At 37.7% G+C, this 27,615-nt stretch overlaps 1 protein-coding gene across 1 annotated transcript in view; it reads left to right on the top strand.

Annotated features, from left to right (window-relative positions):
• LOC113546055 (alpha-2-macroglobulin-like protein 1) overlaps nt 1-24,291 on the top strand; it is a 36,917-nt gene extending 12,626 nt beyond the window's left edge. Inside the window, exons 12-38 of the mRNA XM_053236338.1 lie at nt 61-170; nt 675-845; nt 2,022-2,258; nt 2,558-2,621; nt 2,834-2,979; nt 4,769-4,918; nt 5,911-6,090; nt 6,779-6,845; nt 8,345-8,453; nt 8,543-8,768; nt 10,820-10,946; nt 11,715-11,836; nt 12,290-12,341; nt 12,383-12,385; nt 12,670-12,750; nt 13,310-13,486; nt 13,749-13,830; nt 14,702-14,858; nt 14,958-15,032; nt 15,488-15,650; nt 16,963-17,156; nt 17,541-17,756; nt 17,878-17,996; nt 18,612-18,720; nt 18,928-18,993; nt 23,299-23,404; nt 23,551-24,291. Of these exons, the coding sequence (XP_053092313.1) occupies nt 61-170; nt 675-845; nt 2,022-2,258; nt 2,558-2,621; nt 2,834-2,979; nt 4,769-4,918; nt 5,911-6,090; nt 6,779-6,845; nt 8,345-8,453; nt 8,543-8,768; nt 10,820-10,946; nt 11,715-11,836; nt 12,290-12,341; nt 12,383-12,385; nt 12,670-12,750; nt 13,310-13,486; nt 13,749-13,830; nt 14,702-14,858; nt 14,958-15,032; nt 15,488-15,650; nt 16,963-17,156; nt 17,541-17,756; nt 17,878-17,996; nt 18,612-18,720; nt 18,928-18,993; nt 23,299-23,404; nt 23,551-23,642 (3,401 nt within the window). The 3' untranslated portion in view covers nt 23,643-24,291. The remainder of the gene's footprint in view (nt 1-60; nt 171-674; nt 846-2,021; nt 2,259-2,557; nt 2,622-2,833; nt 2,980-4,768; nt 4,919-5,910; nt 6,091-6,778; nt 6,846-8,344; nt 8,454-8,542; nt 8,769-10,819; nt 10,947-11,714; nt 11,837-12,289; nt 12,342-12,382; nt 12,386-12,669; nt 12,751-13,309; nt 13,487-13,748; nt 13,831-14,701; nt 14,859-14,957; nt 15,033-15,487; nt 15,651-16,962; nt 17,157-17,540; nt 17,757-17,877; nt 17,997-18,611; nt 18,721-18,927; nt 18,994-23,298; nt 23,405-23,550) is intronic.
• Nucleotides 24,292-27,615: the final 3,324 nt, after the last annotated feature.

Below are 27,615 nucleotides of genomic sequence, written 5' to 3'. Positions count from 1 at the left end.
GTGCCATTTGAACCATCACTGTAGTTTTAGGTTTGTGTTAATACTGTGTTTATCCTGTAGGTGTGATTCTGAATGGTTCACGCAGCTCTCCTATAACATCTAATATTGTCACGCTTTCATTTGAGGATTCACCAACAACATTTAAGCCTGGAATGCCATATGAAGGAAAGGTAATTACGTTGTTGACCATTAATGTAAATTGTATTTAGAAACATATTATGTTAATATTATATAGGCTTATTTGCTAAATATAAATCAAAACACAAAGCTAAAATGAACTTGTCATTACGTAGCAAGCCAAGTCAATGTGCTAATCTTAGCCTAAATACTACACTGTGTTCTTAAATCTAGCCAGGTTTGCTATATTAGGTGAATTATTTAATTATGGATTTAAACCAGAACACAATGTCATTAACATGTTAGATAATGTTTGGATAACTCTTATGTTGTGTAATGAACAGTAGTAATTGGCTATGCTAACTAGCTTGCTAACATCAAGTAAGCCATTTTACTAAATAATTAAATCCAGTAGATCAGTTTCTATTTATTATTATGTAAACTACTGTGCAATTAAAAGCAAGTCGATGCCATTAAGTTCTTTCTATGATAGCTTAATTGATTTGATGTGTTTGTTTGTGGCATTGTCCTCTGATATTTCTGTCCTTCTTCATTAGATTAAAGTGACCGGCCCAAACTCCAGTCCTATGAAAAGAAAAGTAGTGTTTCTGACTGTAAGTAAGGCTAATAATATAAATTCAGTCCAGAAGCTGGTTACAAATGACAAAGGCATCGCAAAACTTTCCCTCGACACTGAACCATGGGGTCTGGAGCAAGTCTCTCTTCAGGTAGATGATGTCTTTGTTTTTCCTCTCCTTTTTCCTTTTTATAAAAATTAACCCTCATATTCTGTTCATGTGAAATAAAAAGAGCATCTCCAGCTGCTTAAGATCCTCTGGTGAATATTTATTTATATATAGTCACACAAGGTTTAGCAGTTTGACACAGTGGAACTTTTCTTAGTTTCTCAATTTTTTTTAAAGATCATATTTATTCATATCACATTGATGTTCATGGTATTGTGAGAGTAGGCCAGGTGCATAGTCCCTGTGAGTGAGCTGTTACTATAGAAACCATAACGTAGTAGAACAAGCACATTAATATATTAATGTAATAATTAACTTGTGATTTATATGCAGCTGTAACTACTATCAGAGCTGTATGGAAAATTAAGCCACGACTTCAGATTTGAGAATTCAACCACACTGTGGTATAAATTAAAAATAACTACGATGAGGATAATGTATATTAGGGGTTTTAAAATAAGTATGTTATTACTAGATAATAAATTAAAGTAGATATTTAATAAATAGCAATAAAACACTGTTGTGGTGAAATTATCAGTAACAGGGTGGTGTGGTGAAACAGTTCTTTTTCCTATAAACAGCTTTTTCCTAGGTTTTTCCTTTTTATCCAATTATTGTTACATTTAATGTTATTAAAAATGTCAGCTCCTGTTATCACTTATGTTCCATTTTATGACTGTAAATAAGACAGATTAAAGTGGTTAGGATTTGTTTCATAGTAACTGCTTTTGACTAGCACCACAGACACTGAACAGATGAGACACATCTATTTTGAATTTGTCCATTTGTATTTAAACATTGAGTTTTCATTGTGGACTTTGTCGACAAGCCATGGGGTCAGTTTATTAATCGGGTTGAATAAAATAAAAAATCTATTAAAGTGTGTCTTGCCCTGTAGCTACTGTCTGGTCTAATGACTTGCCTTCAGCTAAATAATTTACGTAAACAAATGTGATTGCAAAAACCACAGCACAACTTCATTTTTAAGGCTCTGATCTGCGGCTGTTTTTCCCTCTATGTTTATTGGCTCTGCTATTTTTTTTTTTTAAATATTCAAATATATTTCAAAGTATAAAATACTGTGCTGGGACAACAACCCTGTTGTATATTATGGGTGCTTTATTTTTTCTGTTTTTCTTTATTATTTCTTTTACATAGGCCCAGTATGAAACGACCAACAGACCAGAGGTAAATGGGGGAAATCAGCTCACACCATACTACCCCACAGCCTACCTCTGGCTTCAGCCTTTCTACTCCAAGAGCCGGAGTTTTATTAAATTGAAGAGCTGTGCGATGCCTGTGAGCTGCAATAAAAACAGCATCATCAGGGCTCAGTACATTATACACCACAGCGCACTCATGCCAAACCAGAAGACCTTATCCTTCTTCTACATGGTGTGTTTGGCTTTCACTATAACATTATAACATGAGATTATAATAAACATTGCAGCATGAAAAGTACTTTTACTTTACTCATTTGTTTTAATTGAGTACTGAGTTTTAAGTGAGTGTGTTTTAAATGAGTATAACTGAAAATAAGTGCTTACTCAAAGACGCATTCCTTGTACACTCTCATTTTTTCATATAGAAGTACTTGTTATAAGTTTCAAACATCATGCCAGAATTTATTTTTTTTATCCAGAAATATAATTTAATGCATTACAATTTATGCATCTTAATTTTACTGTGTCTAGGTAATGAATAAAGGACATTTGGTTCAACAAGGACATATCATAGAAGCCATCAACCCTGGAACAGGTTCATTAACATCACTCCATCCATAAATGCCAAACACCCCAAAACTTATAAAACCAATGTAGTTTTGTAATGAAAAGTGCTGGAAAACTGTATATTAGCTTTGTAGCTGACATTCTTATTGGGATCTCTTTTGAAGTCTTTACTTATATGAAATAGTGCTGTGTTGGTAGTTGATGCACTGACAGTCTTAATATTTTTCTCTTTTGTAGCAGAGCACAGGGGCAACCTGGTGGTGACTCTGCAGAAGACGCTAAAGTTGTCCCCGGTTGCTCAGGTGGTCATGTACACAGTCCTTCCCAGTGGTGAGGCCTTGGCAGACAGCAAAAACATCCCCATTCAGCTGTGTTTGGCTAACAAGGTCAGAAATTAACCCTCAGAGGAGTTTGCCTATTTTTACCAATTTTTTTTAACAATCAGTATATATAAGAAATGCTGTAGAGAATTAAATGTTTCTACCTTTAAAAAAACCTACAAAGAACAGTAAATAGTAATCATTGAAACAAATTCAATATTTGGTGTGACAACCCTTTGCTTTAAAAAAAAAAATTGCAGTCTCAGGTGCAGTGTGTGCAGTTTTATAAGGAAATGAGCTATAAGTGTTACTGAGCATCTTGCAGAAGCAGCCACAGTTCTTCTGGAGACTTTGAGCGTCGACTCGCTTCTTATTTCTGCAGCAAAACCCAGCAGCCTTCATTATGTTTCTTTTGTCTGAAAAGTGTCTCTTACATAATATGCTGCTGACATACAAACATTTTTCTGTAACATTTAATTTTGTGCTGGAAAACTAATGTTTGGAAAACTACTGACTCAATAATGTAGAAGTCATAAAAGAAAAATCTATAACAAAGCTTGTACTTTAAATTTTTTTACTTTAAAAATTAGGGTGTCTAGGACTTTTGCACAGTATTGTATATATATACTGCAGCTGCTTCAGTGTTTGATCACTTGAACACTGTCCATTCAGACCATATTTTCCAGCTCACATATGTACATATATTTGACATGCTACATTCCCAAAGCCAGTTTCCTTTTCCAGGATTTTAGTCATTCTGACCATGTTATATGGGTGGTCCAGTCACCAGAGGCACACCTAAAGACACCACCTCCGGTCTTGCTCAAGGGGTCTGGCAACCGTAATCTGGGCACAACACCTTATTACCTTACTTATCTTATTTTTTACCTTTCCCCTTACCTGTTTTCACCAAGGGTGGCCCTACTGGGAGCTTTGAGCACCTGTTGGTTTAGCCCTAACTTTCACTGACATACACAAGCCCGATCATGACATGGTCACCATCCATGAAAGGGATGTATGCAGTAACTACTTTTTATTCTAGAGGTGTTACTAACTCTATCCTTAAAATATACTGTAAATAAAGCAGCATTTTAACCAAAAGCATCACATTTGAGCAAAAATTTTACTGGGTGCATACAAATCAATCTCCCCCTTCCTGGGTATACACCCCACCTTCACCTGCAGTTGTACCTAGGATATGATCCTCTTATTTTGGTTCATTCTTCTTAGCAAAATGTTTCCATTTCTGTCGGACTGCATAGAGGCTGTTGTTGGTGAACAGTAATTTTCAGGTCTTGCCACTGATTCTCTATCGCACTGAGGTCTGGGTTTTAACTGGGCTGTTACTGAAGTTCAGCTTTAGAAGTATGCTTAGTTTCATTATCCTGTCGGAAGGTGACCCTTCAAAACTATTTCAAGATTTTTCTTCTAAAGGGTGTGCGAAAAGTCTGGAACCAACAAGTGTAATTGCCTATATTTGACTCCATTTATCTTGCCCCCAACTCTGATGATGAAATGCATCTGCAAAACCTAATCCTACCACCACCAGGTTTCAAAGTGGGAATGGTGTTTTCATTGTGATCCACAGAGTTGGGTTTGTGCCAAAGCCAAAGATTCATTGTTGAGTTACTGAGGGATATTATCCCTTCAATTTAACATCACAATCAGCCATCACTGTGAAGTCTAAAAAAGTATTAAATATACCTCGATGATGCCTACAGATACCCTGGTCTTAATGATAAGTAAAATGGTGGAATTGTTTCTGATAAATGAACACTTCTTGGTCTCGCCCAAGGTTTTATTTATTTGCCTATTCATTAATTAATTTTTTAAAAATTTTGTTGTGGTCTTTCAGGTGTCTCTAAAGTTTTCACCGACTATGGAACTTCCTGGTGGTCAGGTGTCACTGATGCTGAGAGCGTCTCCAGGTTCGCTCTGTTCAGTGAAGGCAATAGATCAGAGTCTGCTGCTGCTGCAACCAGAGAAAGAGCTCAACATCCAATCTGTGCGTTCAAACTGATAAACGTCCTCGAGTTCAGTCAAACAGTTCATTTTGAATGTGTAGAAAGCGGTAAAACTATCTTTTAAAAAAAACTGTAAGATGCTGCTGGTCTATTTTAAATAATATTTTAATGGCCTATTTTAATTGTGGAACAATTACAACCCAGTTATATGTTTTTGTCTTTGCTTTCTGCCACAAAATTCCGTTTCAATTATTTTCCATATATTTTCATCCAATTAGAGAACTGATTTTTTCTTAATATTTGCCAAAAACTGTTTCTTATTCTGTTTTCTTCTTATCCATGATGTTTAAAATAATTTCTTTCAAGACCGCATACTATTTTTGCATTCATTTTATCAAAGAAACATGGAAAAAGAAATTGCCATATTATCAATACATCTATAGTTAAGACAAAATTTTCAGTTCAATTCAGTTCAATCAATAATATCAGATTTAAACTCTTTTTTTTACCCTAAATTAGAAGTGTATTTTGATATCATTATCACTGAATAACAGAATTAATATTTTAAATTGCAAAAGCATTCGCTATTTATTTAATAAATCTGATTGCTTTACAAGAAATGCTGTCCTTTTAAAGACAAAAAACATGGTATACAGTAGATTTGCAGAGTTTGATATTTTGTTAAAAACCTTAGCATGATTATCTTGTTTATTCCTAGCAATATCAGAAAGCAACAGATGCTGAAAAAATTAAGGACACATTCAAAAGCTCAATCAACCTTATACTAATATCCAAATACAGTATAATAGCACATACCTGTAACTTAAAGTATTTACAAAAAGCAAAGTATGATGTTTACTTTTAAATGATTTTTAAAATTATATTAAATATGTTCCCTATTGGTAATTATAACAGGTAGAGAACTGGTAGTAATGAACTTCTGATTCCTCCTTTATCATTTTACAATGTTATGGATGAAAGATATCACAATGCCAGTTCTTATGAAGAATGATGTCACACCCCATTATTCCAGGTGTTCAACATGCTTCCTGTCCAGATGTTGTCAGGATATCCGTACAACATCTATGATGATGATTCGAATCCATGCAGGGCGATCCAACCCATCAGGAATATTGAATTCGCAGCACAAGCCTCAAAATTGATTGGTTTTTTTCCAAACACTGGAAAGGTGGATGTGTACAACACCTTTAAAGTAAGACATCATTCTTTTTTAAAAGCACACTCGCATTCGTTCTAACACGTTATTGTTTCTATAGTAACAGTTCATATGCAGTGACTTGTAGGGTGGATGCTCTACATAATCTAAGCTTGATGTTAAATAGAATAGAAGTTGCGTTATTGTTTCATTAACTTCAAGAGAGAAAAATAAAGTGGCTGTTGAGGCTGTTGACATTATATCAACTATTGGTTTTTTAGCTGTTATAATGTAAGTGAGAACTAAGCTGTTTCACAGATGTTACAGCATTAAATGTAACTATTAATTGTTAAAAAGTCTAAGGTAATCGTGGGACAAGAGGAATAAAACACCAGGAGATGTGCCGTTATGGGAAAATAATCAACCTAAATGTACTTCTGCTTCATCATCACCCTGTTGTAAATTATTTTACTCTAACAGCCATGTGACATGGTGCATTTATTCCTTACTTATTCAGCACATTGTTGTGGACAATTCCAAATATTATTTATCCCTTTGTGGTACATTCCAGAGAAGGCTTGCCTCATCAGCTAATATTCATGTGCAATATTCTTGTATACAGGTAGACCTATACATGAACTGATTGTACAACACAATATTCTGATAATGTAAACCTGGTTTTAAAAAATGAGCAGATGTTTTTTTTGAATGTGCACAACTGATTGTGTTCCCTTTTTTCTCTCAGTACGTTGGAATTAAAGTCCTCACCAATGCAGAAGTAAATAAACCTTCAGATTGTTTTTTGCGGCGTGGTAAGTTCTTTTTACCCAGCCACATTTTCTTGATGACTTGATATATGTATGTTATAGTCAGGCCCATCAATATTTAGACATTGACAAAGTTATTGTTATTTAACCTGTCTTCTACAGTACAATGGAGTTGAAATTAATAATAAGTAAAAGCTCAAAGTGAAGACTTTCAGCTTTAATTTAAGCATATTTAATTTGAGCCTTTTTAGATTTTTAAAGGGATCGAAAGTAATTTGACAAACTAACAATTAAAATTAAAACTTTCTGAAGGCTGAAACCTACAGACATAACCAGGGACTGAGTTTCTCCTTTGGTGATGCTCTGCCAGGCCTTTAATGCAGCTATCTTCATTTCCTGCTTGTTCTTGAGGTGCTTTGTCTTCAGTATTTCTTCAGCTATTAAAAAGCAGCTTAAGTGGATTCATGTCAGGTGATTGACCTGGCCATTGCAGATCATTCCACTTTCTTTCCCTAAAAAAGTCTTGGGTTCTTTTTGAAGAATTCTCCGGATTGTTGTCCATCTCCAGTGTGAAGTTCTGTCCAGTGAGTTTTGAAGCATGTGGTTGAATGTGAGCAGATAATATAACCCTATACCCTTCAGAATTCATCCTGCTGCTTTTGTCAGCAGTCACATCATCAGTAAATACAAGGGAAACTGTTCCATTTGCAGCCATACACGCCAGGCCATAAGATGAGGTGGTGTGCTTTTCCATACACTTCTCTTCCCATTATTGGTACAAGTTGAAGTTTGTCTCATCTGTCCATAGGATATTGTTCCCATACTGCATTGTTAGATGTTTTTGGAAACTCTAATCTGGCCAGTGGTTTGCATCTTGTGGTAAACCCTCTGTATTTACTCTGGTAAAGACTTCTCTTGATTGTTGACTTTGACACAGATATGCCTACCTCCTGGAGGGTGTTCTTGTTCTGGCCAACTGTAGTGAAGGGGTTTTTCTTCACTAGGGAAAGAGCTCTTCTGTCATCCACTACAGTTGTTTTCCATGGTCTTCCGGGCCTTTTGGTGTTCCTGAGCTCACCAGTGCATTCTTTCTTTTAAAGAATGTACCAAATAGTTGATTTGGCCATACCTAATGGTGTTGCTGTCTCTCTGATGGTTTGTTTTGATTTTTCAGCCTAATGATGGCTTGCTTCACTGCTAGTGACTGCTCTTTGGACTTCTTATTGAGAGTTAACAGAAATAGATTCCACATGCAAATGCCACATTTTAAATCAACTCTAGATCTTTTATCCTGCTTACTTGTGAGTAAAATAATGAGGGAATAACACACATATGGCCATGGAACAGCTGAGCACAGAGACCACATCTAAAAAAATGCCTGTAAGTCTTACATCATTCATCCATTTTGGAGGTAAATACCCCCAAAATATTGCGTATTCATTATTTAATTTCAACTCCAATATAGTGTCATAGACAGCTAAATAACAATTTTGTCAATGTTCAAATATTAATGGACCTGACTGTACACCCAAATGTAACCCCAGATGCAGAAGACAAAGAAACCGCATCAGTTGGCTCAAGTTCAAATCAACTAGTCATTACGATCCGCAAATATTTCCCGGAAACATGGATTTGGGATCTCGTTTCAATCAGGTGTGCATGTTGTTTAAGTGGTTTTTTTTTGTTTTTTTTTTTAGCTTTTTTCAGTCTGTGTTACAGAGTCATTGTTATTTCCTCTACAGTCAGTCTGGAGCGATGACCATTAATAAAACAGTCCCGGACTCCATCACTACGTGGCAGGCTGGCGCATTTTGTACATCACCTGTCGGGTTCGGAGTCGCCCCAAAAACTGAACTCACTGCCTTCCAGCCATTCTTTGTGAGTCTCACCATGCCGAGCTCTGTCATCCGAGGAGAAGTGTTCACACTCAAAGCCACTGTCTTCAACTACCTCCAAAGCTGTATGATGGTGAGCTGACATGTTTGCTGAGTCTATACCTAGCCACTTAATTCGGAGATCCATCTCTTCTCCTGCTGTAAGATCCAAAGTCTCAATAGCACTAAGAAATGACAATTTCCATGCTAGATTATTCTCTGGTCTATCATCAAATCTAGTAAGACCTGATAACACCAGCTGGCATCTTGCTATATATTTTACCAAGTGCACTGAGGAATTGTCGCCAGAGTGACAAGCAGGACTAATTGGATAACAACTAGGGCGACATGAGTAGGGTATGCAAGAAGGACTATTCACAGCATTTCAGGAGGGCCTGTTGAAGGAATTAGGATGGCTAGCATGTGCATTATCTGTGGGATTGCAGAAAAGTTAGAGGACTCTGTGTGTGGCTTGCAGATGTTATACAAAGACCTGTTTCTGAGTGAATGCATGCTTTCACAATTAGAGCTGTGTTTACTCACATACTCTGCATTGCATTGCTGTGTGCTTTGCTCAGGTAAGAACTGCACAATGTATAATTTCTGACTTTTAGCTAGAGCAGCCTCTTCTTGTCTCTCTCTCTCTCTCTCTCCAGAGCATCTAAGGTGGTTTCAAAGTGGGTGTTTTCTGTTTTTATTTCGATTTCTTTCTTTGAGAACGCAGCCTCGGCCTTTGCAAATGCATTTGTTGCTACCATGCTGGCATTTGAAATAGCTGAAGACTTAGTTGAATGGGAGGACTTGGTCGACCGGTTGACTTTGTCGAATGAAAAGACTTATCTGAAAAGGAGGCAACAGATCATACTTCTAGCTCTGAGTGCTCCATATTCATTGGCAAACTTTGAAATATCTGGCAGCTGTGATGCATATGAGGTGCCTTTCTCAATCAAGATGCTTTACTGTTTGCATGGGTGTTACAACTCACAGTGCAGACGGGACAACGTTACTCTTGATCATAGATTCCTTTTCACTGTACTGGCCTCAGTGAATCCTCATTCAACTATCCAGGGAGTTAAACACCTTCACGCAATGACTGCTGGAACCACAAGGTGATGTTAAGAGTATAACTTTATTGATTAACTTTATCTGTTGAATGGAATGAAACTGAAAATACAAATATATACACTGATAAAAGTTATATGCATATATACTAGAGCTGTTTACAATGGTAGATGTGAGCAGAATAAAATGCTTTATATGAGTTAAATCACTGTAACTGCAATTTATGGACTGCACTTACAAAGATGTGAAATTACTTCTATAAAACAGCATCTCATGTTAAACAATGAGAAAATATGCATCGGATTGATAATCAGAAGCAGGCTGTTCTAAGTAACGTCAAACATCAATTTCTACTGCACAAAATGCATTTAACACAATCTTGAACAATAACTAAACTAGATAACTTGGATGGAATGCCTTATCAATAACTTTAAACAGAAGATGTCCTTGGATTAAAGAATGCTCACAGCGCGAGTGGCCTTGTGCAGCTTCCGATTAACTTGCTGGGTCATTGTCTCTTACTGATGTGGTCACTTCGTCTAATTTTCCTGCTTTACCGCATATAACCACAAGAGGACTGATAATGAAAGAGCCAGAACACCTTTAGCAACTTTATTTTAATAAAAGAGCCTAGCAACAAATCTGACTTCCTTAGCATATGTTAACGACTGTTCTGCACTCACTGGTGGTTGCTGGAGTTGAGAGAGCGGGTTTGTCTGACTCAAAACTAGTACGTAACAACCAATCACTGATCACCATTGTTCCCAACGACCAATTACAGATCACTATTGTTTCCAATGACCAATCACTGATCAACTGATGGTAGTTATTCTGACCAGCACACTTGTCTTCAGAATTCTTCATGTAACACATTTTGCTACAAAAAATGATCATGATGCCTCCAGGAAAATGCTAATTAGTCTATGACCTTATCTGGTGACTTTTGAGCATGGATTAGTTACATTTTTCTGAAATGAGTCAGTAACACTGGTCACACAGCTTTTCCGTGTATGAGGATCATCCAAAGAAAGAGTTGGTTTAATTTTCAGATAACTGATGGAATGAAAACTCTGTGTGTTAAAGGTGAAGGTGACTTTGGCAAACTCACGACAATTCTCAGCGCAAGTGTGTGTAGACTGCAGTTACACACAATGTCTGTGTGCTGATGAGAGCTGGACCTTCTCATGGACCATCACACCACTGGTTCTGGGTACGTCAAACTTTAAAACTTAACGCTCAGTGAAAATGCTAGAATGGGAACTTGACCTTTTGCACATTACCAAGCAGAAATAGTTAGTTTTCCAATAAAAAATAAAGCCCAGTGAAATAAAAATTTTAGAGGAACCTTTAAAAAAAAAAAAAGCTTTAACAAATGAAGAGTTATTTTTAAATTTTCTATAAATTAATAACTTTTTTTTCCATTTTTATTCCCCAAACTGTTGCCACAAATTAGGAAGCAGAAAATTGTCTAGAATGTCTTTGTATGCTGTAGCATTATCCTTTCCCTTCACTGGAACTAAACCTGTACCAGTATGATAATGCTCCTGTTCACAAATCCCCAGAGCCACGTTCTAATATCTAGTGCAAAGCCGTCCCTGAAGAGTGGAAACTGTTAGAGTAGCAAAGGGGGAACATCATAATATTAATGCCCATCATGTAGAAATGAGACAGTCAGGTGTTTTTGGCCATATATACAGTATATATCATGTGTGGTAAACACATCATGGTAAACACAATTTATACACAATATAATTTACTATAATCATAGCATGATTATAGTAAAATTTAGCACAGTCATATTAGTGGGGATTATATAACATCATGGTTACTCTCAAACACATTTAAGCTTAGCTGTGAGTTTTGCTGCATTATAAAAGGCAATTTTTTTTCTTCGTGTACTGTAGATTTGGTGTAACATGGATTAAAATCAGATTTATTAGTGAGAATAAACAGTACTTTGTGTGTGTGTGCATTATAGGGGAGGTGAGCATCAACGTGACAGCGGAGGCCGTGCAGTCGTCATCTCGGTGTGGAGAGAGTGAAGTTACTGTACCAGAGAAAGGACGCATCGATTCAGTCATTAAAACACTGCTAGTGCAGGTGATTACATCATTACTTCTAATAATAATAATATTATTTATAGATTATTTATAGATTTAATTATTTTGGAGTTATTTAGGTGTGGATTAAATCCAGTTTAATTCAAGTGGCCAGTCAAACAGACTAATAACAATAAGAACTCAATAAATGATAATAACCTTTGATAACGGTGGGTTGAAAAACATCACGTGTTTAAAAATGGAGGTCTAGATGCTATTAAAAACCCCATCTCAGACATTTTTATTCACAAAAATCTGGCACCTTGGAAGCATGAACTACACACAAGTGATTTTAATAATTGGAAAATTACTTAAGCAGCTACAAAACCCAGCTCTGAATATGGGGAACTTTTCCAGTGTAAATATTGATGTGACTTTTGAACACAATTTGCAGCCCTTTTATTGATGCTGTAATTGTGATTATAATTGTATTTTATTCTGCTGCCATTTTCAGGCTGAAGGAATCAAACAGTATAAAAGCTACAATGAGCTTCTCTGCCCACCAGGTCAGACACAAACCTTATTCTTTCACCTTGTTTATGTGAAGAAAGTGTTTTGTACAAAAGGCTCACTTTAATCTCGACTGTTGATTAACATTCAGTTTTGTTGCTTTGGGCTGGAACTGAATTTTAGAGGAAGGTGGATCTCCTGGAGCAGGTTTCATGGCCTTTGCCAAAGCAGGGATCCCTAATTCCAGTCTTAGAGTGTCAGTCCTGTACAGTTTGTGATTTCACTGCTCAAAAATAACTGAATCAGGTGGAATTAGGGGAACCAGCAGTGGTCCTGTACAGTTTGTACCAAGTTTTTTCCTTGGTTATCTATCTCTGTTAAAAGGTGTAGTTAAGAAGATGGTCTCACTAACCCTGCCCAAGGTATTCGTGGAGGGTTCGGCCGTGGCTTCAGTCTCTGTGCTGGGTGAGTCATAGTACTGTTTCAGTTTCAACACTTTAGATAATTTTGGTATATATATATATATATATACATACACACACACACACACACACACACATATATATATATATATATATATATATATATATATATATATATATATATATGTGTATATATATGTGTGTGTGTGTGTGTGTGTGTATATGTATGTATATATGTCATTAATACAATGAGGCAAATAATGAACATTAAAATGAATGAAAAGAAAAAAAAATTAACTTTTTGTTTGTCTTTGATTAAATTGTGTGCGATTTATCATCAATCACTACTTTTCCCATCAGAATGCTAGAATGTGATTTTTTTTACTTTGAACATTTGGCTTTGAAATTAAAATCTTCAAAGCAAAGAATGCTGAATATTTCTTTGTAAGTGTGCATGGCATTCACAATATTATCATGCTGTGTTTATCAAGCAAAAGCACAGAGCACAAAGCTTTTGTAATACCCACTAATCACAATCCAATCAAAACTAAATTAAAATGAAAGAAAAATTCTAAGGCTATGCTAACGTTGTCTCTCTACAGGAGATCTGATGGGCAGAGCTCTAAAGAACCTGGCGAGTCTCCTGGCGATGCCGTACGGCTGTGGAGAGCAGAACATGCTGCGCTTCGCCCCCAACATCTTCATCCTGCAGTATCTGGAGAGCACCAACCAGCTCACACCTCAGATCAGAAGCACAGCTGAGACCTACCTCATAAGCGGTGAGGACTCTTTACAAGACATAACATCTCTGTAGAATCAAGGATTACGGCAAGTGCACAAAATGGAAGATAAGGCAATTTATAAATGTACAGATGAGTGCAAAATCCTCAGCTGTTTAACAGTGAGGAAATGGTATGGCCCGTTGTGGGGGTGTTCAGCAAGTGGCCTTCTGACACGTCTGGAGTAATAGACTGTATTTTAATATTTTAGTGTTAAGTATTACAATAAATTTACAAAGGCTTTGGTTTCTCATCTCCACAGGATATCAGAGAGAGCTGACTTTCAAACATACTGATGGATCTTACAGTGCTTTTGGGATGAGCGATGCATCAGGCAACACATGGTAAGTTGTGTGTGTGTATATATATATATATATATATATATATATATATATATATATATATATATATATATATATATACTGTGTGTGTTTGTATAAGATTCAACTTTATTGTCATTGTTCAGAGTACAAGTACAGCCAGTGAAATGCAGAACTCATTTTACTTTTTATTCATTTATGATGTTTAATTTTATGGAACATCCAAGAAACAAGCTAGTTCCTGTCCTGTTCTCAACTACATTATAGCAGCTATAAACAATCGTCCCCTTGTTTCACAAATCAGTAGTCAGTTGGATGTAGTTGTGAAAATCGTAAAATAAAATGAATAAAATAGGAAACAGCTTAAACCGTCGAAGCCAGAAGGACAACCCAGGTGAGAAGTCTCAGAACTGGAAATCAACAAAACCTACCAATGAGCTGTGTGGAAATTTGCTCTTAAATACACTGAGTGATGATTAACAAACAGGAAGCAGGTGTATTAGGAATCAGAGAGTGAGAGAGCCGTAATGTCTGGACTGGATTGGGAATTGGAGCAGTGGCTCCTGGATGAGCAGTGAAGCTGGATGTGACACCCTGTCAGAGCTGCTGTTCTAGAATATTAATCAACCAATCAGAATTCAGAATTTAACAGCACTGTGGTATAATTAATATACACCACAAGTAAAGTTAACATAAATATAATTAACTGAGGTTTGCTCATTATATCATATATCAGCTCATCAACAGCATTTAGTTATGATTTAGTTTTATTTTGTGCTCATTTATGTGGACTTCATTTCAGTCAGGAACAATATACACATATATACATCATATATACATTAATACAGTTTGTGATTCTGATTGTTATCTGGAACTGTTGTGTTTGTGTTCTCAGGCTGACGGCGTTCGTGATGAAGTCTTTCGGGAATGCGAAGCGATACATCTTTGTAGATCAGGTGTTTGTGGATCAGGCGAAGGCCTGGCTCGGTCAACGTCAGCAGGCTAACGGATGCTTTGCCTCAGTGGGACAACTCTTCCACACCGACATGAAGGTCAGGAGACCAGTCCGAGTCCAATACCACGTGCTGTTAGAGGAAAATAATTAACGTAATAATTAACTCTCTGTTTCTGTCTCTCTATCTCTCTCTCAGGGAGGAGTGAATGATGAGGTGACCCTCTCAGCTTACATCACGGCTGCAATGCTGGAGCTCAATTACACAATTACAGTGAGTAAACTGTTCCACTGGTGAAATCTTCTTATACAGTACACTCAGTGTTATTGAACTCTGGATCATTACAGATGTTAGAATGGTGAAGAAACACAACAGTGTTAAACATACACTGCAGGAAGTGTGGAAGCAAGCAGTGATTTATTTAAAATGAATCTCAAAACTATTTTTACAATAAAGACAATTCTACTAACACAACAGTTATTAATAGAAGACTTTAAGTGATGTTTTTATGTGTGATTTTGATAAAAAATATTTTATAAAATGCTTACTTGCTAGCTAGATAACAAACATTAGCAAGCTTACAACAGCTGTAGTTGCTCATGGAAAGTCTAAAATCACTTTGCAGATGTGCTGTGCAAATTTGTTACGTGCAAATTATGATTAAAGACATTTATTTGCCTCTTAGTAAGAGATCACAATATATACATTTGTTAATCTACATATTGCAGGATCCTGTGGTAAAAAAAGGTCTTATGTGCCTGAGGAATGCGTTCACTCAGGTGACCTCCATCTACACCAAGGCTCTCCTCTTCTACACCTTCACACTAGCTGGAGATCAGGGGATGAGGAACACACTCATCTCCAACCTGGATGCAAATGCCATAATTTCAGGTTTGATGCTCCTACATTTATCTATTAAAAAAAAACAAAAACAAAAAAAAAAAAACACCAATCTCTCGGAGAAAACTGACACAACATTCTCCAACAGCTCAAAGTGAGGTACAAGCGTGTGTCAGGTTTTAGTAAGATACATTGCAGTTTAATTAGAGGCAAGCTACATTGACCAAGGAGCTGTAAAAATTAATTAACAGCCGTTAACAGTAACAAACTTTTTCAGAGGCTGAAAGTGATCTCTAAGTCATGATTAAAAAACATGGAGCCTCCATTTTAAGTAGATTTGTGCTGGCATTTGTTAGAGAATGGTATTTTCAGTCTTGTTGCTGTTGACTGGTGTCTGTTTGTTTTACAATGGACAAAATTGGTGTTTGCTGGCCAGTCTTGGCCAACATTTAAAAATTCCGAGCCTGCAATTTTCAAAAAAATCCACATTAAATCCAAAATGACCTACTTCCTGTTGGGCGGAGCTAATGACTGTCTTTTTGAATGTTGTCCGGCTTGATGAGAACAATATATTTACAGAGTTTGGTGACTGTAGGTAAAACTGACCCCACCACTTTTGTCAAAAGGGAGCACTACAAACCTGCCCTCTACGCCCATTTCTTAGCTTTTGCCTGTGCCTAACGGCCAAAAGCTCTGATGTGTGTGCCGACTTTCATGAAATTTTAAGCATGCTAAGACCTCAAAAACACCCGAAAAGAGTATTAAAGTTTGATGCGTTACCATGGCAACACTATTTAAGATATCAAGAATCCTTTCACAATTTACCATGTCTTAACATTATTCTGATCAAGTTTGAAGCAATTCGAGTAAATATAAGAGGATTATTGCCTAATGATTTTCAGGGTGAAAATTGTTTGGGTCGATGAGAACAATGTGTGTATTGAGTTTTCGTAAATATAAGTACAAGTATGTACGATATATGCACCAAGTTTATGTACCGTGTAAAAGGGGGCACTGGAGAGCATTGCACTGTGCTCATGACTGTAATTTTTGGAGAATGTTTGTTTTGGATGGGTAATTTTTATGTGTGCTGGGAAAAAATCCTGTGTTGGTGTTTAACTGAGAATGCTGTTCTTGTTTGTAGTTTGTTGGTGTTTGTTGGTGGTGGATTTCTTGTTTGTTGGAGTTTAGCAGCGATGCTGTTTTGGGAAATGTTGATATTTGAGACTTTTGGTGTTGGGTGTTTCATTGAAATGATTTTGAATTGTGTTGGTGAATGTGTGTAATTGTTGGAGAATGTTGGTGTACAGTGTGGGTTTTTGGTGATTGTTGGAGAAATGTGAGTCAATGATATCTCCCTCAGGGGGCGGGCGGCACTGGAGCAGAGTGAATGATCGGTCAGTGACGGACTCTTTAGAAGTGGAGATGACCTCGTATGTGCTCCTGGCTCTGATGTCTGGACCCGAGCTGTCTGGGTTTGGTCTGGGTTACAGCATCAGCATCGTCCACTGGCTTTCTCAGCAACAGAACGCCTTCGGGGGCTTTGCGTCTACACAGGTACATATCAAAGCTCACACTTTTTAAAAGAGTGCTTACCTTTCCCAAATTTTACTTTATAAATTTTATCGAAAAAAAAGATATTCAATTCTGTTCAATTCAGTTTTCTTTGTATAGTGCTTTTAACAATGGACACAAAGCAGCTATACAGAAATAAATAAATTCAGAATATACATTTAAAATGTATGAATTTACGAAGACATACCTGTTACACCCTACAGGCTACATACTAAAAGCACCTGCTTATTATTTCACAAATGCTATTCAAAAAATAAAAAAGCAACACTTAATGGAGGAATAAAAATGTATGGTACATATTATATATTTCTAAAAACAAATTAATGGGTTAAATTTGTTCTCTTTATATTATTTTCCATCATCCAGGACACTGTTGTAGCTCTCCAGGCTCTGGCGAAATACAGTTTCGCCACCTACAGTCCAGCAGGAACTGTTACTGTTACTATAACATCACCATCAGGGCTGATTACCACATTTACCATCACTCAGAGTAACAGGCTGCTGTATCAGGAGAGACAGCTGAAGGAGGTTCCTGGAGATTACAACATCAAAGCAGAAGGACAAGGCTGTGTGTACGTGCAGGTTGGTATATCACCATTTCACACTTTACTCACTCACCTCAGTTCTTTTATTAATAAAGCAGGTTCCAGAGGGTCAGTTTGGGAGGATGAGTGGTGATAATAGGGTGTTATTTTTCTTCTAGTTCAATCTGCGCTACAACATCCCTCCTCCTCCTGACCGCTCTTCATTCATCATCTCGGCCTCAGCATCTGGAAACTGCAAAGTCCCAAATCCATCTCTGGAATTGACCATTACTGTCACGTGAGTTCTACTGCAACTCCATAATCAACAAGAAAGGAACGAATGACTCAAGAATTATTACTATTAATACATGCAGTGTAACACATTGTGTTATTGGGCATAACGTGTATTAAAGTTATTTAATCAAAGCCAGAATATAATTGAATTGATTGATAATTGAGTTTACAAGCCTTTAGAACCTAATAAGGAAGACAAAGGAATTTAATTGAATTATCTTTCGTAATACATCCGTTTAAAAAAACTCGTATTTGCTGAAATATTGTTAGTGTGACACAACTTGAAGTATATGTAACACAGATTTAGTGAAAAAGCAGTGCCATTATCAGATATTATCAAAACAGCACAGCTAGAACCATTGATTACCTAAAAACTATAACTAAAAACTATAGCTTTTAGTGGATGTTCTCATTTATTTCAGTTTTTAGCGGATGTTCTCATTTATTTCAGTTTCATCTTTAAATAATAATTTCAGTTACGTCTTTAAATAATAAGCATAATCTTAGGATAATGTTAGTTTAGTTTTTCATAACTTCCAGAGGTTACTAGACATGTGTTACTCTGAAACTTCAAAACGAAAGAAGAGAATGTGAGTGATTAATGATCTTTTAATTCCAGATATAAGGGTCAGCGTTTGGAGACCAACATGGTGGTCATCGATGTCAAGCCTCTTTCTGGATTCAGGGTGGACGAGACGTCAGTGCAGCGTGTGAACAGCAATTCAAAGGTAACATAAACCTTTAACTGGATCTGTAAAGCATGATCACTGATCTAAATATTTGTAATACATTTATAATAAACTGATTCAGAACAGTGTGTATCAGGCATAAATTGTTAAGCCACGGTGACACCAAACCAAACCCTGTTCCAATCATCAGCTCATTGACCGCTTATATTGATGGATCAGTTTTTACTCTGATTATCTTTATTCCAGTCAACTGACGGAGCAGTAAAACGTGTGGATAAAATTGATGGCAGAGCAATCATCTACCTGAATGGAGTAAGATCACACACACACACACACACGCCACTTTACTAAAACACTGCGTTTGTCTAAGACCTGATTAACCCTCATGTTCAGGTCATTTTACATTTAAACCAGAACACTATTAAGCATTTCAAACCAATTTCACCTAGGAGAGAAAACTTGGATGGTGCCAAAGGAATGAACATTTAAGCTTTAATTCAAGGGGTTTAACAAAAATATTGCGTTAACCATTTAGGAATTCATTTGACAGAAACTGAGCAGAAAGTATAGCTCTATACACTGCAGAATTCATCCTGCTACTTCTATCAGCAGTCACATCATCAATAAACACCCGTGACCCAGTTCCATTGGCAGTCATACATGCCCATGCCATAACACTGCCTCCCCATGTTTGACAGACGATGTGGTATACTTTGGATCATGAGCGCTTCCTTTCCTTCTCCATAGTCTCCTCTTCCCATCATTCTGGTACAAGTTAATCTTGCATCAGACCTGGCCAGGCTTTTTTTTTAGATGTTTTCTAATGGCTGTAATTCCTAAACAATTAATGCAATGTTTATGTTAAACCCCTTGAATTATAGCTGGAAGTCTACACTTCAATCACATCTTGATTGCTTTGTTTCAAATCCATTGTGGTGGTGTACAGAGGGAAAATTACAAAATGTGTGTCATTGTCCAAATACTTACGGAGCTGACTGTATAAAGATTACCCCAGAGAGACCCCCTTTTTGAAACTAAGAGTGTAAGAGTGGGTTATTCCTCTCATACATTTTTTACCTATTAAAGAATGACAAGTAATACCTATTTTATAGTTACATTTAATATTGTAGAACATCCACAATACAAGTTCCTGTTCTCACTTACAGCAGCTATGAACATGTTCCATATAATATTAATGTTTCCTCACCAGCCTCGATTTTCTTATTAAGCCTCCATTTTTCATTCTCTGGAAGTTAATAAGAAAAATAAAATGTATATTGTCATGTTACAGAGAAACTACAAAGTGTAAACTCTTCTGTCCTACATTTACATTTACATTTACGGCATTTGGCAGACGCCCTTATCCAGAGCGACTTACAATAGTGCTTTGAAGTCTATCAAAAATACATTCTGATATTGGCTCGGTAGGTCACAAACTAGGAATACCATCAGTCCAAATCTCTGTTGGGGAGGGTTTTTTTTTGTTTTTGTGAAAGTGCTAATTTAAGTATTTTATGAAGAGGTAAGTCTTTAGCCGTCGTTTGAAGACTGCCAGTGACTCAGCTGTTCGGACATCTAGGGGAAGTTCATTCCACCACCTTGGTGCCAGAACAGAGAAGAGTCTCGATGCATGCCTTCCTTGTACCCTGAGAGATGGAGGGACCAGTCGAGCAGTGCTAGAGGATCGGAGGGAGCGTGGTGGCGCTCGAGGTGTGATAAGTGCTTTGAGATAAGTGGGTGCTGGTCCGTTTTTGGCTTTGTAGGCGAGCATCAGTGTTTTAAATCTGATGCGGGCAGCTACAGGAAGCCAGTGGAGGGAGCGCAGCAATGGGGTGGTGTGGGAAAATTTAGGAAGGTTGAAAACCAGTCGTGCAGCTGCATTCTGGATCAGTTGCAGAGGACGAATGGCGCTCAGAGGCAGACCTGCCAGGAGTGAGTTGCAGTAGTCCAGTCTCGAAATGACAAGGGACTGAACAAGCACCTGAGTGGCCTGTGAGGAAAGAAATGGACGAATTCTTCTGATGTTATAAAGGAGAAATCGACATGAGCGTGTTAGATTAGCAATGTGAGAGGAGAAGGACAGTTGATTGTCCATGGTTACCCCAAGGTTGCGTGCGGTAACCGAAGGCGAGATCAGAGAATTGTCTAGGGAAATTGCAAGATCCTGAGATGGGGATGAATCACATGGGATGAACAGCAGTTCAGTTTTGGTGGGATTAAGTTTCAGCTGGTGAGTTGTCATCCATGATGAGATGTCAGCCAGACAAGCTGATATCCGAGCAGAAACATGAGAGTCTGAGGGAGGGAAGGAGAGGATGAGTTGAGTGTCATCTGCATAGCAGTGGTATGAAAACCCATGTGAGGATATGACCGCACCAAGAGATCGGGTATAGAGGGAGAACAGGAGAGGACCAAGTACTGAGCCTTGTGGAACACCAGTCGAGAGTCTGCGAGGAGCAGATGTGGATCCCCTCCATGTCACCTGATATGACCGATCTTCCAGGTAGGAAGCAAACCATTGCCATGCTGCACCACGAATTCCAAGACTCATGAGGGTGGATAGGAGAGTCTTGTGGTTCACCGTGTCAAACGCTGCTGAAAGGTCAAGGAGGATGAGAACTGAAGACAGTTTGGCTGATCTAGCGGCATGTAGCTTCTCAATGACGGCCAAAAGGGCAGTCTCTGTGGAGTGTGCCGGTTTAAAGCCAGACTGATTGGGATCTTGGAGGTTGTTCTGTGAGAAATAGCAAGACAGCTGATTATAGACAGTCCGTTCAAGGGTTTTAGAAAGAAAAGAGAGAAGTGATACCGGTCGGTAGTTGCTGATGACAGAGGGATCTAGAGTGGGTTTCTTCAGGATGGGAATAACTCTTGCTCTCTTGAATGAAGTTGGTAGATGGCCAGATGTTATGGAGCCATTGATGATAGTGGTGATGAAGGGGAGAAGGTCTTGAGAGATGGTCTGGAGCATTGTCGAAGGGATTGGATCCAATGGGCAGGTGGTAGGATTGCAGGATAAGATGATTTGCAGGATCTCTTCTGTTGTTAGTTTAGAAAACTGTGTCAGCGAATGAGAAGGAGAATCCTCAGTGTGTAGTGTAGGAGCAGGAGTAGAAGTGAATGTCTGACAGATTTTTCCAATCTTCTCATCATAAAAAGTGGCAAAGTCTTCAGCAGTCAGAGAGGATGGAGCAGGAGGAGCCGGAGGGTTGAGCAGTGAAGAAAAGATGTTGTGGAGCTTGTGAGGATCTTGTGCAGAGGATTCCAGCTTCTCTTTGTAGAAGGCAGTCTTAGCAGAGTCACTTCAGATGAAAATTTGGACAGGAGAGCACGATAGGAGACCAGATCTGTGTCGAGTTGCGATTTCTTCCACTTCCTCTCTGCTGTTCTTAATTCTCTCCGATTACTGCGCAGCACATCCGATAGCCAAGGAGCAGGGCTGGAAATCTTCCTGGGTTTAGAGGTTAGAGGACAGAGGAGGTCCAAGGATGAGGAAAGTGAGGAGAGGAAAGTGTCAGTGGCAAGCTCTAATGGTAGGGAGGAAAAGGAGTCAGGGACAGGAAGGGATGATAGAGTGCAGGAAGCTAAGGAGGAAGGGGAGATAGAGTGAAGGTTTTTACGAGTGGGAGAGAAATATAGATGGCTGATGGTTTTAGGCAGGACAGGGAGGGTGATGGTGAAGGATACCAAGAGATGGTCAGAGATGTGGAGAGGGGTAGCATAGATGTCTGAAGTAGGAAAGGGACGACTGAAGACAAGGTCCAGGGTGTTACCTCCTTTATGTGTAGGAGGACAGCTGTTGAAAGTTAAGGAAAAGGAATGGAGAAGAGGGAGAAGGCAAGAGGACTGGAGCTTGTCAGCAGGGAGGTTGAAGTCTCCAAGGACAGTAAGAGGGGTGTGAGTAGAGAAAAGACTGAGAAGCATGTCCATTTCTTCAAGAAAGACCCCGAGGGGACCAGGAGGTCGGTAGATGACAACGATGAGAAGGTTGACTGGAGACGTAACTGTAACTACATGGAATTCAAAGGATGAGATGTTGAGATGAGAAAGGGAGACTGGTGTGAAGCACCATCTCCGAGACAACAGCAAACCTGTACCACCACCCCTGCCAGCTTCTCGTGGAGTGTGCGAGAAAGCATAAGCAGAGGATAAGGCAGCCGGTGTAGCTGAGTTCTGTGGAGAGATCCAGGTCTCAGTTAGTGCCAAAAAGTCAAAAGAGTAATGGGAAGCGAAAGCTGAGATGAAATCAGTTTTCTTTACAGCTTTCTTTACAGCTTTCTTTTCTTTTCTGTCCTAAAAATGTCAGAAAACTTAAAATTACAGCTTTACCTCTGATTGTTACAAAGCACTGTTAAAATGTTAAATAAAATAGCTTTTAGTTATTGAACCCGTATCAGACGGTGGAGACGGTGACAGTTGCAGGTTAAGGCAAACAAATCCAAAATGATAAGCAGAGTCAAAGTCAATGAACAGGAGAAAGTCAGGTGATAGGGTCCCATCCCACAGGTCCCATCCTCCTGGAATGACATGCAGTGGTATTGCAATTAACAGACCGTGTGGGTTCATTTGTTCATGGTGAACAGAAATAATTTTGTTTAACACCTCTGTCTGTTTTAGCTGGCAAATGGAGAGGAGAAGGTGTACACCCTGAAGATTGTGCAGGACCTTCCAGTGGAGAACCTGAAACCAGCTGTTGTGAAAGTTTACGACTACTACGAGACCAGTACGCATTCTGTACTTTTTTATCAACCAGTAAAATCTCTACATTTAGCTGTCCAAAGCAATTATACACAGAGCTCACACTGTATCTGTGTCTTGTTTCATACGAGAACTAAATCCCGATTTCTGTTTTTTTTTCTTCTTCTAAAGGTGAGAGTGCTGCTACTGCGTACACCTCTCCATGTAAGAGTTTGGACATGAACCCAGCAAGAGCCCAGCAAGAGCTTTTATCTCCCATTTGACTTATTTTTATGGGAATTCACTGGGTAGCTTACAGTTATCAACATATCAAAACCTTTCCATTTCACAAAAGTTCAGTAATTCATTAATTGATTTTTGATTTTCTGTTTGATTTTACCCCCTTTCTTCTTGTTATTATGCTCAACTTCAATTATCAAGATATATCTGTTGTTAAGAAAGATGTCTATTTCTCGCTAATATATAATCTACTCTATAAATCAAGACAAAATGATAAAAATGTTGATAAAAATCAACCTCAGCCAAATCAGTAAAATAATTTTGTTCTGATGAACTTGGAAGATGACAAATTACCAAAAGTAATTACACTTATAAACTAAACATGATTTAATTGCTTTCACTGATCAAACAGCATACTGTGAATGTACCGTTTCCAGTGTAAATCCTTATATTTTTCTTTAAGTGCTATATATCATCTTTAGATTTTGTAATGTTAGAACAAAGTTTTAAGTACTAAAACCTGTGTAATCATATTTAGCTTCTCTGTATTTGCTGATTTTCTCCACAAGGTGGCAGGGTTTTAACTTCCCTGCAGCTTCACAATTCAAAACCTTATTCTTCTCATTTCTGTCTTTGAAATCTTATCTGAATCTCATGAACAAGTTAAATGCTGCAAATGATAATGCCAAATGGCATGAGCTAACAAAAAAGAAAAATATAATTAAATATGCCAATAAATTTTTCATCTGCAATGGTCATTAGTCTTGCCCATGCCTTGTTTTCTCATCCCAGTCTATGTATATACAGCAATGACTATATACATGAGTGGATAACATAACACAGTTTACTTCCATTTATCAATTTTTAAGTAAAGTTATGTGTAAATGTTTGGGCAAGCCAACAAAGCTCACACAGGTGAAGTGAGGGGGAAACAGCAAAAAAGATTTTATAGAAGTAAAGTTATTTTGACTCAGGTCTACTGAACAGTCTACTGAACAGTATAACAGACTCTTGAAAAGGGCAAAATCTGGAGATCTGAATTACAGAAAAGGTTAATTAGATGTGAACTTAGTGAGGTCAAAAGAAAAAGGTTTGACATGAAGAGAAAAAATAGAGAGAAAAAATATACTGTACCCAGGTGATTGTGGACACCAAGCACATCATACACTGAAACTGCTATTTTATTTTTATTCAAAGCTAAGTGTCTCAGCAACACTAGGCCAGAAACTCCTCCCTCCCTGATGCCATGTTGGAAAAGCTGATGTTGGCTACACAGCACATAAGAGAGTAGACGAAACACTGCAGCTTGAGTCAGATCGGTCACTTACTACTCATTTAGTAATGGCTTTAATACAGAAGACGCCATGGAAAATGGAACAAGATATGAATGACATTGAATGACTTATTTATATTAATTTATGGATTTATGTTTGTTTGATCTCTTTAATTTCTTTTCATATTGAATATTTATATAGTTAATGACAGTTATATGAAATGACAGGGTTTCACAAACAGTTTCATTCAATTTTCAGTTTTCATTACAGTTATTTGCAATTAGTTACATGCATTTATCAATACTCTGTTCAGATTTTCAAACCTCTTCACACATTTAGCACAACAGCAGATTCTGAATTCTTTTCTCTCTCAAACTCAACTTTCAGCAAAACACTATAGCTGTATCTACAGCTCATTTTCACGTTTCACAACCAAAGTGGGATTTTTTTATACTACTACTAGTAATAACAACAAAACAACAACAACAACAACAATAATAATAATAATAATAATAATAATAATAATAATAATAATGAGTCAAATTTGGTGAAGATTGTATAATATTTGTTGGAGGAGTAGCGAATGGTCAATGGTCCAAGATGGTCAACAGGAAGTACACTTCAGTACATTTCAGATGTTGGTGTGCATTCACTTCTGCATACTCCAGGGAATTATAGAAAAAATGAACTGCGAATTTATCACAAACTTCAAATGATCTAAGGGAAAAAAAATTAAAGTTGCTACAGCTCTTGATCACAAGGTGGCACAGTCAAGAAACCTGTGGGTACATTCAGAGCATGGTCCTGAAAATATTTATCAAGTTTTGTGATGATACATACAGGTATTGCTTATATACACCTTCAAATACTGTTTTTTGCATTTGCCAGCACGTTGGGGAATGGGTTTGAATATAAAAATTCCTTTGATGACTTTTGTTCAGACAGGTCTCAAAATGATGTGAGCCAAATGTGACAAAATTTGGAGGATGAGTAGCAAAAGTGGCAGTTAGAAGTAAGCATTTAAGGCATATTAATGTAACTTTTGACCAGTAGGTCGTGCTATCACGAACTTTGTTGCATAGCCTCAGGTCATGGTCCTGAAGGTGCCTACCAAGTAGTTTGTGTCAGTGTGCAAAGTGGTTGCTGAGATACAGCCTCACTTCCTGTTTGGTGGCTTCACCATCAGATTCATTGGTGTGGCTTACTTTGAAGTTTGCCAAATTTGGTGATGGCAATTTTGACACTGACATTCATGGCATGCCACACACCACCTGCTTACATCACCTTTAATATGATTCATTACACAATCCATTAGACATTTGAATGTTTTATCCTATCCTAGATGTCCCAATATGGGATTATAATGGGCTGTATACAAAAGCATCTCCCTGTGGCTTTTTGGAACCAATAATTGAGTGATCCCCTCTTTTGTGTGAGTGTTCTGTGTCACTTGATACAACTTATCCTTGGTGATTGAAAATTACAGGTACAATGGATATAAAAAGTTTATACACTCCTGTTAAAATGGCAGGTTTTTGTGAGAAAAATGAAAGCCAAATAAATCAAGTCAGAACTTCCATCCTCAATGTTTCATTGTGAAATTACAATAAAAAAAAAATTAGGAAAAAACTAAAAATAAAACAACTTACAATAACCTAGTTGCATAAGTGTGCACACCCTAAACTAATACTTTAGCACCTTTTGATTTTATTACACCAGTCAGTCCTTTTGGGTAGGAGTCTATCAGCATGACACATCATGACTTTGCAATATTTTCTCACTCCTTCTTGCAAAAACATTCTAGATCCATCAAATTGTAAGGGCATCTCCTGCGCACAGCCCACTTCAGGTCACTCCACAGATTTTTAGTTGGATTCAGGTCTGGGCTCTGGCTAGGCTATTCAAAAACTTTGATCTTCTTTAGGTTAGGCCATTCCTTTGTTGATCTGGATGTGTGCTTTGGGTCATTGTCTGGCTTCATCTTTAGCTTATTAGAAAATGTCTGAAGGTTTTGCACTAAAGTCAACTGGTATTTGTGACTATTCATGATTCCCTCCACCTTGAAAAAAGCTCCACTTCTGGCTGAGGAAAAGCAGTCCTTAAGCTTGATGCTGCCGCCACCATGCTTCACCGTGGATATGGTGTTCTTTTGGTGATGTGTTTTTATGTACCAACATACCTTTTGGAATTATGGGATTATTATATCTTTTGGAATTGGTTTCATCAGGCCATAACACATTTTGCCACATGGTTTGGGATGATTTAGTTAGGCATGAATGTTTTTTGTGAGAAAGGGCTTCCGTCTAGCCACCCAGCCCATATTCCAGATGTGACGAAGATGAGAGATTGTTTTCACAAGCAGAGAGTAATCAATACATTTCAGATATTCCTGCAGCTCCTTTAATGTTGACATAGGTCTCTTGGCAGCCTCCCTGGTAAGTTTTTGTCTTGTTCTGTCCTTGGTGATGTCACTGTGGTGCTTCATTTTCTCCACTTGTTGATGATGGCCTTCATGGTGTTTTATGGTGCATCTAATGTTTTGGAAATTCTTTTATACCCCTCTTCTGATTGATACCTTTCGACAGTAAGACCCTGTACAGGTTTTGTCAGCTCTTTGCAGACCATGGCTTCAGCAGTCAGATGAAACCAAGAAGATGTGAAGAAAATCTTACAGAAACAGCTGATCTTTTGCGGTTAATCAGAATAATTTCATTGATGACAGCTGTATGATAATTACATGAAC

This window comes from Pangasianodon hypophthalmus, chromosome 8 (assembly GCF_027358585.1).
Source record: "Pangasianodon hypophthalmus isolate fPanHyp1 chromosome 8, fPanHyp1.pri, whole genome shotgun sequence".
Lineage (NCBI taxonomy): Eukaryota > Metazoa > Chordata > Actinopteri > Siluriformes > Pangasiidae > Pangasianodon > Pangasianodon hypophthalmus.
This window is presented reverse-complemented; position numbering and strand designations above follow the sequence as displayed.